The sequence below is a fragment of the Musa acuminata genome, chromosome BXJ1-1, assembly GCF_036884655.1.
Source record: "Musa acuminata AAA Group cultivar baxijiao chromosome BXJ1-1, Cavendish_Baxijiao_AAA, whole genome shotgun sequence".
In the NCBI taxonomy this organism is placed as follows: domain Eukaryota; kingdom Viridiplantae; phylum Streptophyta; class Magnoliopsida; order Zingiberales; family Musaceae; genus Musa; species Musa acuminata.
The window spans coordinates 13,257,440-13,271,505 of NC_088327.1; the positions used below are offsets into that span (position 1 = coordinate 13,257,440).

Sequence of the window (14,066 nt, forward strand, 5' to 3'; positions counted from 1 at the left end):
ATCACATCACCTCTGATCTTCAAAACTTGTCCATCCACAACAACTATGATGGAAATGAAGATATCATCATCGGTGACGGTAAAAGAATTCCTATTACTCATTCTGGTTCCTTAACGCTTAGTTCACTTACCACAACCTTTACACTCGATGATGTTTTGTGTGCACCTAACATTAAAAGAAACCTCATTTTCGTTTCTCAATTCTGTAAACAAAATAATACATCAATTGAATTCTTTCCTAACTTTTTTCTTGTCAAGGATTTGAGCACGAGGGCATCCTTGGTCCAGGGCCAGAACAAAGACAACATTTATGAGTGGCCATCCACTTCACAAATTACCCTTCCTACTGCTCACTCCTCAATCGCAGCTCCGGTTGATGTATGGCATCGTCGTCTTGGTCATCCCTCCCCTTTTATTCAGCAAAAATTACTTTCTCGTTATTCTCTTCCTACCTTGAAAATCAATAGCACTATTAATCATTGTGATGCTTGTCTTTGCAATAAAAGTCATAAACTGCCTTTTGGGACAACCTCCATTTCTTGCTCTAAACCATTTGAAATCATTTATACCGACGTGTGGGGCCCTGCCCCAATTCCTTCTTTTGATAAGTTTCGTTTTTATGTCATTTTTGTAGATTATTTTACTAAGTACACATGGTTATATCCTCTCCATCATAAGTCTGATGTTTCTACTGTATTTACCAACTTTCGAAAGTTGGTCGAGAATTTTTTTCAATCTTCCATTAAAACAGTTTACTCTGATGGTGGAGGCGAATATCAAGCCCTCACATCCTGTCTCTCTTCTTGTGGTATACAACACCTCAAGTCACCCCCACATACTCCCCAATTGGTTGGTTCTGCCGAACGCAAACATCGGCATATCGTTGAAACTGGTCTCTCCCTTCTACATCAAGCATCCATGCCACCATCTTTTTGGTTAGTAGCTTTTCAAACTGCAGTTTATCTCATTAATCGTATACTCACTCCAGTCTTACAATACCAGTCACCATTTGAAAAATTATTCCACAAACTTCCAAACCTTCATAAACATACATCACTAGAATATCCCTCCGATCTCATCACACGAACCTCCAATGACACCGTCCAGTCCTTACTCTCAAGATTCACATACTACTATTACTCCAGTTCAACAGCTTCTCACTCCCTCTATTCCTCTGCTCCCTTCCTCACAAGTTTCCCCTATTAATGAAGTCATACCCTCGGCAACATTGCCACTGGCTTTACCTTCTCCTAGATCTAGTGACATTGTTGTGCCGACGGTTGACCCGGTCCATGACAGTGACTCGCCCTCGGCTATACCACCAACACAATCTACCACTTCCACCCCCCCTAGACATCCAATGACAACACACTCCAAAAGTGGTATTTTCAAACCACGTCAAGTCCTTGACTTACATGCTATAACAAATTCCTCCACTGAGGCCAGTGAACCCACTACAATCACTCAAGCTCAAAAATCTTCTCACTGGCGTAAAGCCATGTGTGACGAATATGATGCTCTCCTCCATAACTCTACATGGACCTTAGTACCCTTTCATCACACACAAAATATCATCGGGTGTAAATGGGTCTTTCGAATTAAGCGGAACCCAGACGGATCCGTTGCCAGATACAAAGCACGTCTAGTCGCCAAAGGGTTTCATCAACGACCTGGTGTCGACTTCACAGAGACATTTAGTCCCGTTGTTAAACCCACAACAATCCGTCTTATCCTGAGTTTGGCTATCTCAAAGGGCTGGCACATACGACAATTGGATGTTAACAATGCCTTTTTACAGGGGTCACTTACTGAAGATGTCTTTATGCAACAACCTCCTGGTTTCGTTCATCCTCAATATCCGAGGCATGTCTGCAAACTTCAAAAAGCTATTTATGGACTTCGTCAAGCTCCAAGGGCTTGGTATAACGAGCTTGGCTCATTTTTGACCTCAATTGGCTTCATCAATTCAAAGTATGATACCTCGTTATTCATTTGCCAGCACAATGGAAGCATAATATATCTTTTAGTATATGTGGATGATATTATTGTCACAGGAAATGATCCTTTGAAGACTCAGGCATTTCTAAAGCACTTGGCCGATCGATTCTCCCTCAAAGATCTAGGAACTTTAAGCTACTTTCTAGGAGTGGAAGCAACATTTACATCTTCAGGTCTCTTCCTATCACAAAGAAAGTATATTCAAGATTTATTATCAAAGGCAAACATGCAGGATGTGAAAGAGGTTACAACTCCTCTCTCTACCAGTGAATCACTTAAATTATGTGATGGAAGTCCTGCTACAGATTCGACTCAGTATCGATAAGTCCTTGGCTCCTTACACCCGTCCAGATATTTCATTTGCCGTCAATAAGTTATCGCAATTCATGCATCGACCATCTACTACACATTGGTCTGCGGTCAAACGAATTTTGCGGTATCTTAAAGGGACTCTTAATCATGTCATTTTTCTTCGCAAAAATACTTCACTCCATCTCCATGCCTTTGCTGATGCTGATTGGGCAGGGAACTTTGATGATAGAACATCTACGTCCGGATACATTGTCTTCCTTGGAGCTACTCCAATCAGTTGGAGTTCTAAAAAACAAAAGACGGTTGCACGATCTACGACTGAAGCTGAATACCGTGCCGTCGCCACCGCCGCTACTGAACTCAATTGGGTCACAAATTTGCTCAAAGAACTCAACGTCAACTCCACGGTTATTCCTACAATATATTGTGATAATATTGGAGCTACTTATTTATGTGCCAATCCAGTGTTCCATTCCCGCATGAAACACATAGCCATCGACTTCCATTTTGTGCGAGATCAAGTTGCCAGACATCAACTCCGAGTTTCTCATGTACATACAGCAGATCAACTAGCCGACTCACTCACAAAGCCTCTCGCCCGTAAACTATTTTCATCTCATCGGTCCAAGATCGGCATCCTTGATGGAAGCTCAATCTTGCGGGGGCATGATAAGCAGATAAGATTTCCTCAAGGCAGTTGAGGAAATCTCTCAGTAGTTGAGAAAAATCCTCCATGCTGAATGTGTATAAATGGCTTTCAAGAACTCACTATCAAAATGTATTAGGCAATTATATCTTATACATTTCATAGTTTCTTCTACAATTTCTATCTTTCTATCTTCTTCGCTTAATTTCTATTAACTATAAGAGAAGTTGTAATGGCAACAATAATAATGATAAGAACAGTGAGGAGTTATTATGGGATGAATAGAGCTTGTCAGTAGTAAGGAAGATAAAGAAGTAGGCGCCCTCAAGGAACTCGGATGCTAATCTAGATCACAAAGGAAAGGATTACTACTGTAGCGACAATAATAGCAGCAGATTATCACTAAGTAGATTAGCAAGTTATGATAGAGAAGAGATAAAAGGGAGGAAGGAATTTTTTTTTTTTTACTTGAAGAGGGTTCTGATATCATAAAGAATTGAGAAACTTGTTTTATTCAATAAGATAATTTATATTTATATAGATGTTGAAAAAAAAATTTCAATTATATACTTAAATTATACAATCAAATTATATATTTAAATTTATGATTAATCCTTAATTATAAATTGATTAGGGAGGTAAGAAATAGAAAGCTATCGTTTCATGTTTATCTCATGATCTTCTTTTTATCACATTCATGGCGAGCGCCGTTACCCCGTCCGCTGCAACCAAGTGTTCCTGAGCTGCACATGGACGGCTTCTCCGAAACATTTGGCTCTCGCGAGGCAGAAGTGAGTGCAAAATCCCAGCGACGACTTCACGCGGGTGGTGTCGAGGATGTAGCACGCCGCGGAGTCCATGCCGCGCCCTTGCACTACCAGCCCCCACGTCCTGCGGGCGCCACCGGCCACGCCACAGTTTGCCGTGGCCTCATCTGCCTCCGCCCCGCTCTCCCCCTCCTCCTGTTCGAGCACCTCCACCAGGATGACCGCGTCGGGGGTGCGGCTCTCCCGGTCCCACCTCTTCTTGATCCGCGGCCAGCTCTCCGGCAATGCCGCTTCGCTCTCCAGTCGCACGCCGGGCGCGCCGCCGCTGGAGAAGATGCGCATGAGAAAGGGCTCTTCCCCTACGTTCCGGACTATCTGCACAACAATGCAATTGAGGTCAGCAAAAGCCAAGCAAACAAGGAAGAAAGATTGCAGAAGGGAGCAGATGCGATCTCTACCTCCCCGATGGATTCGGTCATCCACTGGTCCACCTGTTCGGGTGTCACGGGCTCCCTCCGTTGCTCCTTAGGAAAAGAACGCTCTAGGCAGGCAGAGGAGGAGGAGATCCCCTTCGTCGCGCTGTGTCCCGCCGCTTGGGCGGCCCTCAGGCTAGCTTTTGCACCCATCGTCCTCCTCCCCCATGGCGCGAGATGGCAGCTCGAAGCGCCGCCTTGCTTCTCCCTCACCCGAAGGAGTTCCCTGGCCGGCCCTGCCGCACGCAGCTCCAAGGCACAAGATGAAGATGCCATCGATCGAACTGGATCGATAGTCGTCGCCCTCCGCCTCCTCGCTCCTTCTTTTATGGCTGCTGATGTGGTATTACGGCCGGAGGAAGGTGGAGGGGAAGGAGGGACGAGGGCAGGAGCAGTCAAACTGTCACCGCGTCCGTCTTCTCTTCCCCCACGCCTTGTGTCTTTTCCTCGTGCTATCCCATGTGGCCACCATGCCCTGATCGTCTGCGGGAATCGAGTCGCACCCGGAACCGTCGCGTTTACTTCTGACGTGGGTTATTCTCATTGGAAGATTATGCTGTATCAAGTTCAAAAGTCAAATTCGGATCCGCGGTGCGTGGGCGACTCCGTCACACGTTTACGCACACGGCAACGACTCGGAGACGATTCCTCGAGGACCGCCGAGGTGGCCCTCTCGGAGTCGCGGCACGGCAAGGCTAAGCTGAATCGACATCACTCTCGGTGCTCGATCGAGACGACGATGAATGCTTAAGAACAGATAGGATCGCCCGAAGGAGGCCACCGGAAAGTTGCCCTTCTCACACGACAACCATCATCTCATCTTCCTTCCAAGTTCAACCGGCCAAGAAAGCACATGGATTGTGCATTGTATCTGCCACAGATACGGTTTCAGTCGGAAGCACATGTTGCATGAGAAACGTGCTTCTGCAACAACAGCATTTAAAGCTTCGAGGCTTCTTGGGGTCATCAAACACAGCCCAAGTTATAGTTTCATTCATGGCACATGAATCGCAGTAAACAGTGTTTTTATTCCCCTGTAACACTTGGTTCCGCACACCATGTGATTCACAAGAAGTGTTACGATTCATTTGGGCTTATGCATCAGCATGCATTTGTCATCTAAATCTTATCGACCTTGAAATCTCTTATGCGCAGCAGTTCAAAAACCTGGGTTTGAAGAACAACCATAGCAGATTGGGGTGGTAAGGTGATGGCATCAGATATCTTACACATCAGGTCAAAACATATAAGGCTAATTGGCAGTCGCATCTCTTGATCTAAACTGAGATAAACTCTGCAAGAAACAGTCAAAACTTGATGCATATAACAACTCCATTAATAGGTTCACTGTCAATACATGAAAGAGGTAGTAAGAGCCTGCTTGTATCCACATCTCTGAAACCAAAAATTTAGAGTTGAGCAGAACAAGATCAAGATCTTGCTTCCTTGAGTTCATTGTCCGGACTCATGAGTTTGTATATGATCAGTTTAGCTCGTGTTGCTTGGGAAACTCCAGCTTTGCACAGTGGTGGCAGTCTTCTGATCTGACGACTCGAGTCGGGCTGCTAGTGTAGCCAACTGACCTTTCACGCTTAGATCGATAACATGAGACCCATCGCTGCAGTAGCTGATGACAAACCCTGCAATTAACGATGGATCAACGATGTTTTCCAGCCTCAACTTTCTGAATCCTGTCAGCTTCTGCATCTTCCTAGTGATGAGATCCATCTGTCGGTCATCCAGCTCCACAGCAGATGAAACAGAGATGACAAGAACATCACTTGGCTTGAAGGAGCCTCGATCAGACTCTTTGCCAACATCTTCTGTCTCACAGAACTCCTCATTCTCCACAAAGGCATGCATGAAACTTGGATTGAAGGGCTGGAATTTCATGCTGCACACTGATATCTTGCATCTCTCTGCATTCTCAGATTGGTTTTCAAGCTGGAGTAGATGAGGCAGGTTGCGAATGCTGCTGGTGAATCCATCTAGAATGTCAATGTGTCGATCAGTCCGAGATCCAACATCAGACGCACCACGAACAGAGGAAGCTTTCTTCATGGAGCTCGATCGGTATGCCTTCAGGGTGGAAGTCTTACGCAATGGCAGGGCCATTTGAACATTTTGACAGGCATCTTGTGCGGCAGAACCTTTAAGGGGGAATGCCGGTTGTCCATTTGGACTGATGGACTGGTTTAAGATGCTCATCTGCAGCCGAATGCTTAATCTGTCAACCTACTGTTCAACACAAACAACACAACATCCAGCTAAAATGCTCGATGTCTCAAATCTCAATGACTAGCAATTGTAATGCATGATGAGCACTAAATTCCTTCCAAAGGAGCGTAATGGGAGACATCCGAACCTTTAGCAGTACGTAATACATGCCATTTGAAACTAGAAACCAGTCTCAGCATGAAACTGTTTTGAATGAAGAGAAGGGTTAACGTATCTAAGTAAACTTACACCTGCTTAACAACAAGTGATTCATACCGATACAAGTAGTAATGCAACTTTTCCTTGCTCTAAACCTCAGAAGAAACTAATTCCAGCTTAGCCTACTCCCTGATAACAGGATAATGCCTTCTTAAGATGATGAAAGCCAATAGCTACAGGGCTAAAAGGAAGAGAGACAGAGAGAGCTAAACCTCTGCATCATGTGCATGCTTTAAGATTACGAGTAGCCTATCTGCTCCAACAGTGAAGCTAATGAATTCGCGTATCATGCACTAATAATAAATCTCCATCGTCTTCCTTAATGCACAACTAATCAAACAAAGATTGCTGGGACTGCACTGAATAAAACTAAGCAGGGAAAGAGAGGAACCTGTAAGAGGAAGCTGCCCGGACGGAGTGGAAGGAAACAAGGAGATGAATGGGTAGAAGTTGGAGAGAGAGAGAGAGAGAGACTACTGACGGGCTTAAATGGTCGAGGACGGGAGGGGGAGAAGCTGCGCACGCTCACAGCCGCAGAAGCCCCATCTCCAACCCCCGCCTCCACGGCCACTCGCTGTGCTTCCTCGGGCCCCGCGTCCCCATCTTATCTCTTCCCCGAGCCGTCGGACGCTTATGGACAAGAGACCATTCTTTATATGACACGTTGCGCATCGATGGCCAACGGTCAGAAATGATGATTTTATAGGCTCGTTTATCGAGTATTGTTTATTGTTATTAATTGGTTTAACAGTTTTATTTGCTTACTATATGACTAATTGTTTTATCCATTTATTATGATTAATTTTTTTTTATCTATTTCTCGAAATTTCATATGCTTAGTTAAGATCCGATTAACATGTGACATATGTTTGTTTATGAACATATATATATATATATATGTATGTATATATATATATATATGTATGTATATATATATATATATATGTATATATATCATAATCATAATCATAATGATATATATATTTTTATATATCACACATTTAAACATGGCCCTGCAATTCCTAATTAATCCAAACAAGATTGAATCTTTCATGAAAGAATTAAATTAAATCAGATTGCAAATATCAAGATATCCTATGCAGGTAGCACAAACATCAATATAAATTGGAGGAATTGTAAGTTTATTTTGTTTTCTTTTCTAGAATGACACTTGAAACTTTTCATGAAACTTTGACTGCAACAAAGCCAAGCTGACTTCTCCCAAAAGAGGAGCTTGAGCGGAACTCCAGACCCCAAAAGAAGAACCTCGCCCGCTAATAGAGAAATCGGTGCCTGAGCGTCTAAGACTTGCTGAAGCTGGTGGCGATGGGGATGACTATAACCAGTATGATCAGGAGGAGCAGGATGATGCCGATGCAGAGCCACTTGCGGCTGCTCCTCTGGTACTCCTTGGCGCACTTGAGCTCCCTGGTGCCGTCCTTGACGTAGTGGGCGGCGCTGGCGACGTGGTGCTCGATGTCGTCCATCTGCTCCCCCTGGGCCTCCACCATCACCGCCATGTCCAGGAACACCTGGTGCAGCTCCAGCAGGCTGCGCTCCACCTCCTTGGCCGCGTCGTGCCGGTCCTGGATCTCGTGTACCGTGGCCAGCACCTTCCCTCGCCCGTGCTCCATCATCGCCTTCTTCACCATCCCCTCGCTCTCCCCGTTAGCGATGATCCGCTCGATCACCTCCTCCTCGGGGGCCTCCCCCGTCACCGTGAAATAGCGCCGCTCCACCGTCTCCCTGTACTCCGCCATCATCCGCTGCCGCAGCGCCTGGAACTCCATCATCAGCTCCTTGAGCTTTATCAGCAGCCCGTTGGTGACCGCGGTCCGGGTCCGGTCGACGGGAGTGCCCTCGCGGCAGCCAGACAGCCGCCGGTTGGCCGCGTTGGACCGGTCCATGGCCTCGAGCCGGCCGCGGATACCACGGGCCGTCTTGAGCACCCGCACGATGTCGGCATTGATGTGATCGCGGAGGCCGCGGAGAGCCTCTGGCTGGTGGAGGGACTTGCTCTCCTCGTTGGCAGCCTGGAGCCGAGCGAGCAGGCCTCGGATGGCGGCCATCTCCTCCTTGACGAGCCCGGCCTCCTCGAAGAAGTGCCGGAGGTGACCGGCGGCGTCACCGGCGGCCATCTCAATCGCGACGTCGTCTGCCGCGCCGGACTCCAGGTCCTTGAGGGCCTCTTTCTTGAGGTCGGCGTAGCTGTAGAAGGATTTGGTCATCAGGTCGTTCATCTTTCAGTCGAGCTCTTCTTTCACCGAGAGAAAGGAGACGGAGGAAGCAGAGCGAGGAAAGAGAGAGAAGAGGAGTGCGCTGTGCCCCTCTGTCGAGGTCGAGGCTGTTAAAACAGCGATCGATTCCCAACGGTCACAAGCGAGCCGCGGGCTTCCAACGGCTATAGTTTTTGAATCCCGAAGGAGCGCGCGGGGTTCAAATAACGGCTTGCCCAGCCTAACGGTCATATCCTCTTCCCATCCGGAGATGCTCGCGGAGGAGGAAGAAGACGAAGCCGGCAGATCAGCAGCTGGGCATCCCTCATCAATGGTGTGGATGAGGAATGGAAACATGAGACTCCCTCCCTGATGATGATGGTAGGTATCTCTACCTCTCCCTTCTTTCCTCTCTGATGCCCAAGACGCCATCCATCGTTCTTTTCTTCCTTTTCGCTTCGTTTGGTATCAAGTTCATGTCCTCGCCGTCTGTAATGGCTGACCGGCAAACCTTCCCTTTTTCATATACAAGATCGATCTGGTTCGGAGTACCCAATCGAACAGTTCGAGTTGGACGCTCCTGATGGATTCCTTGACCACATGGTGATTTTCCTGAGAAAGGGAATTCTTTAATGCTAGATCAGAACTCGAGAACTCAAAACATGGGAGATCTTTGGACAAACGTTCCTCTCCCGTAGAAATTGTAGTGAAACTAATGGAACGGGTGATTAGGTTAATCTGATGGAATATGAGAAGACTATATGTGCTTCAACCCTAATCGGGGAACAATCTTGAATTAACACAAAAACCAGTAGAAAGCTTCTTGGAAAGAAACAAATAATTGGTCCTTGGTAGATTGTGTTGATTCAAGAAGATTGTTTTGAATCAGCACGAATTCTTGAATTCAAGATTTTGTACCTTGTGTTACATTCAGTAAAGGAAATAATTATAAGCACTCAAATTTCTTGCAACTGTTTTGTCTTACTTGTTCTCCTCTTCATCATACATAATTGGACCTTGATGTTTTGCATTGAATAAGGCAATTGAAATGTGGCCTCTAATTCAGACTTAATTCTTAAAACATCTCCAATCTTACAGTTTCAAAGGAATCTTGAACTTTTGAGCAATAGTCTCAGTTCTGCCAACTATTTAGACTTGATGTTGCTTTTCGGCTTGGCTACATTTAGAGTGCAAGAAGATCAAAAACCTAATGTGAGCTGATTTCCTGGTAATTTCTCCCAAACAGTAGTGGGTTTTGAAGGTTCTCCTAAAATTAGACAAAAACCCCACATGGGCCTTGGAGACAGAACTAACCTGTTGCTTTTGTGCTTTGACTACATAGTAAAGGATGCTATGTCTCATTACCATAGATACACAAAGGCTAGAACCCAAAATTTAAATGAATGATAATGCTTTGGCGTTACTAATTGAAAATTCAATGATATATCCTCGGATAAAAAATTGGCTACATTCAATATCATCAAACGTTCAAAAAGCTTAGAGACCAGATATCCCCTTTTGCATGTTCATCCAACCGGCACAAAGTGACTGATGAAAAAGAAGATTGTGCTGTAAAATATGATGTGGGCCATTACATTATAGAATTCACCATTACTGATTTTGAAACAGTAAGATTGAAGAGCAGAATCATTCTAATAAGATTATTTCCTCTCTGAATGTAATCTAAGGTACGAGTTTTTTTTTCTAAAGGCTGTTAATTGATTATTCTAGTTGTGCATTAAGAGATTAAAAAGTATGAAGAGTCTCTGTTTCGTCTGCTAGTGCTTGATCCTCCTGAAATGACTACAATGTCAATTGCTCTTGTTTTGCATTCTATATTGCTCGATATAAGGTTGGTCATGATTGCATTATTGCTGCAAGCAGTTATAGCTTCTGGTTGAGGAACAACTAGAGTAGATATGTGTTATTTGTAAGAATCAGATTCTTTTGTATGGCTTCAAGCTGTCTGTTGTGCAACAAATACCTGAGAAAACATACTTAGACAATCTTGATCATGAAGGAGAGAAATTGCGCAAATGAAGGGCTCATATCATGAAAGAATCATATGCAAGTGAAGTCAGAATTATGTTGTCTCCTTCTCCTCAAGTATCATGAAAATGAACACTATTCAATTACATTGATTGGGTGATAGTATGTTTATGTCACTCGAGAGTCTAAATTAGAAGGTTAAACTGTAGCAGCAGAGTGCCATTTTTATTTACATCAAAAAATTTGGAAAAGATCTTTGTACATCAGGTCCTGAGACTTTCAACTGAAGATATGCTGTTTCTTGTTGATTTAGTTCTCAAGCATCCTATTTATTCTTCACGACAGTTTTATTCTTCAGTTATAAAGGAAGATTCTCCCTTTAAACTTTACTTCCACTAGCTTCCAACCTGTAAGAATGATGCACCATGAAGTTAGAGAATATATTCCCTTCTATAAGCTCACTTCTGCGGGCTCATTTTGTGATCTTAAGTAGCCATGGTTAGCAATCTCTTCGTACTGATGATGAAAGCCCTCCATACTCGCTGGGAGACTGGCTTGCATAATAGTTTTTTGCTTGCCTCGTCTGTCTTGATTGCCATTCTTCTGTCATTATTTTGTCCACTTTTCTCAAAAATCCTCGGCTTCTTCTTTCCTCTTCTGATTTCTACCTCAGTTTGTTCCATGGCAGTGTACCTATTTATTTTGTCAGGTAAAGAGGCAGCCAAAGAAGTCTTCTTCAGCAATGGAGAAAATTCTGCGCCTCCAGTGATCAAGGTTTATGATGAAATAAATTGCGGTGTATATAACAACAAAATTAGAGTGGCCTGTTTCTTCTTCAAGTCAGATATTGGATGGTCTAACAGTTTGCCAGGGGAAGACGGAGAACCGATCAACTTTGCAGGGAAATTACAGGCAGGAAATGGTACTGGTGCTTTCGACGAGGGTGTTGAATTGCTCAAGGTAGATAACATGGCTGAAGGAGTGTGGAACTACTACCTTGGAAGATCTTCCAAATGGCACTACTACCAGAAGAGTTTGATGTATGAGATAGCACAGTAGGTACTTTCATTTCCGTATGTTTCTGCCAATAAATGGAACATTATTGCAGCTAATAACTTGTCGACCATCCAAAAATTAGATCTCATTTTTCACTTCTGAATGACATGTACCAAGTGATGTGTCTGTATGGTTCTTCTGAAATCTCAGGTAGCTTGACTTACCATGTATTGTATCGACATTAAATTGATTGCTTGAATCACAAAGCACTAATTTATGAGTCGATGAACAGATCTAAGAATAGTTGCTCTAATTGTTGTCACCCATCTAATAGATGGCTTTTCCTAGGAGTTTCTTGTTGTCTATTAAGGCTTGAGATTAAGAAACTTTTGTTATTGTAATTATTATAATATTATAAAATTTTAGGAAAGAGTTATAAAAAATAATATAAGGCCTGAAACAAATATATCTAAAAATCAATTTAGTTTTATGTTTGGAAGCTATTTATTTATTAAGATAATTAAAAAAAAATTATACGGAGAAAAAATTTAATATATGATTTTTGTTGACTTAGAGAAAATATATCGTAGAGTTTTTAGAGATTTATTATGGTGTGTTTTAGAAAAAATATATATCCACTAATTATATTAATATTATTAAATATATATAATAATATAATTGTTAGTGTTAGAACTATAGATGATATATCTAGTAAATTTCTTATTAGCATAGGATTGCACTAAGGATCAACATTAAGTTTTTATTTTTTAAAAATTAATACTGAATTAACTTATTAGTCATCTACATGATACACCTTTCTAGTATGCCATTTACTAATGGTATCATTTTAATTGATGAAAGCTTAACTAGAATTAATTATAACCTAAGTTATGCACACAAGCCTTACAAACTAAAGATTTTAGATTAAATATGACTAAGACTAAATATATATAATATAATTTTAAAGATTCTATGAATAGATTAGAAAATATAATTAAATTAAATAAACAAGAAGTCCCTCTAAGTAAAAGCTTTATGTATCTTAGGTATCTTATATCAATTATTCTACTAGAGAGATCAATAAATATATTATTCATAGAATAAGAATAGAATTGTTAAAATAGCAAGGGTGTCAAGAGTCTGAGTATTGACATTAAAAGAAAGTTTTGAATGCGAGACACTTTAAATTTGAGCGTTAGCATCATTGAATTTGAGTATCGGCACCATCGAATACTTTTTCAAATTAAAAGATTTTTTTTATAAAACCGTGAGACAAACTGAGTAGTGGCATTAAGAAAAAATATTTATATTTTTTTATTATCAAGATGAAAATATTGAGATAGATGCGTGGAGCAACTAGGAAAGATAGAAAAAGAAATATCGTTATTTATGAACAACTAAATATCATTTTTGTAAAGAATAAAATTAAAAAAAATATTTAATATAATGAGCATGTAGCAAGAAGACCTTTTGATGCAATAGTCAAAATAGATAAAATAATTAATATTGATGGTACGAAAAAAAGATAGAATGACGTGAACAGATTTAAATAGAAATTATAAATAAAATTTAAGTAATATAAAATTAACTAAGCATATGATTTTTTATAAATCTTAATGATGATAAAAAAATTTATATAATCGATTTGACTTACGATATTATTATTATTATTATTATTATTATTATTATTATTATTATTATTATTATTATTATTATTATTATTATTATTATTATTATTATTATCAGAAACTTTATGCTGCTGCTGGTGATTTGAACCGAAGAATTGACTGCCCCAGTCACACTGCAGCTTTGTACATGAATTAAATAATGGAGCTGACAATTATTAAGGATTGAAGCATCTGATTCAACAAGAGCATCATCTTTTCTGAAAGGATTCTCTTGTACTTTAGCTTTTAAGCCATGAACAGATTGTTTACAGTAAATTCTCCCACAAGACACCGTTTGGTAGACCCAAGCATTTGTTCCACAAGATCATGCTGGTGGGTGCTCTTCTACCTTTTCATTCCCTACCCACTGGTTTACAGCCTATATAGCATGACTCTTGCAAAGTAATCAATCAATGTGTTGGTGGCTCTAATGACAAGGAATTCATCAATGAGCACTATTCTTTAGTTCTGTATTCAACAATATATATGTGTGCTTAATGACCTAAAAGAAAATAAAAATTGAGCCCTAAACAAAATAAAATAAATAAAAGATTCACTTACTGATGG

The 14,066-nt window shown here is 41.7% G+C and overlaps 3 protein-coding genes across 3 annotated transcripts; all 3 read right to left on the bottom strand.

Moving 5' to 3' along the window:
• Positions 1-3,530: 3,530 nt before the first annotated feature.
• LOC135674797 (uncharacterized) lies at positions 3,531-5,338 on the bottom strand. Its single transcript, XM_065184971.1, has 2 exons — positions 4,181-5,338; positions 3,531-4,097 (listed from the first exon to the last, which is right to left on the bottom strand). Exons 1-2 carry the CDS (start codon positions 4,469-4,471, stop codon positions 3,666-3,668), a joined length of 723 nt encoding a protein of 240 aa, XP_065041043.1. The 5' UTR covers positions 4,472-5,338; the 3' UTR covers positions 3,531-3,665.
• A 152-nt stretch (positions 5,339-5,490) lies between these two features.
• On the bottom strand, positions 5,491-7,229 carry LOC135586189 (ATP synthase subunit delta, chloroplastic-like). Its single transcript, XM_009418447.3, has 2 exons — positions 7,023-7,229; positions 5,491-6,430 (listed from the first exon to the last, which is right to left on the bottom strand). Exon 2 carries the CDS (start codon positions 6,401-6,403, stop codon positions 5,684-5,686), a length of 720 nt encoding a protein of 239 aa, XP_009416722.2. The 5' UTR covers positions 6,404-6,430; positions 7,023-7,229; the 3' UTR covers positions 5,491-5,683.
• A 527-nt stretch (positions 7,230-7,756) lies between these two features.
• Positions 7,757-9,024, bottom strand: LOC103997250 (syntaxin-111). Its single transcript, XM_009418421.3, has one exon. The coding sequence runs from the start codon at positions 8,869-8,871 to the stop codon at positions 7,933-7,935; it is 939 nt and encodes a 312-aa protein (XP_009416696.2). The 5' UTR covers positions 8,872-9,024; the 3' UTR covers positions 7,757-7,932.
• Between the last annotated feature and the right edge of the window lie 5,042 nt (positions 9,025-14,066).

Bases quoted from the DNA above. Each gene is read 5' to 3' on its own strand.
- LOC135674797 (XM_065184971.1), bottom strand. From the start codon at position 4,471: ATGGCATCTTCATCTTGTGCCTTGGAGCTGCGTGCGGCAGGGCCGGCC. The intron at 4,098-4,180 runs GTAGAGATCGCA...ATTGTTGTGCAG, and splicing joins TGACCGAATCCATCGGGGAG to ATAGTCCGGAACGTAGGGGA.
- LOC103997250 (XM_009418421.3), bottom strand. From the start codon at position 8,871: ATGAACGACCTGATGACCAAATCCTTCTACAGCTACGCCGACCTCAAG.
- LOC135586189 (XM_009418447.3), bottom strand. From the start codon at position 6,403: ATGAGCATCTTAAACCAGTCCATCAGTCCAAATGGACAACCGGCATTC.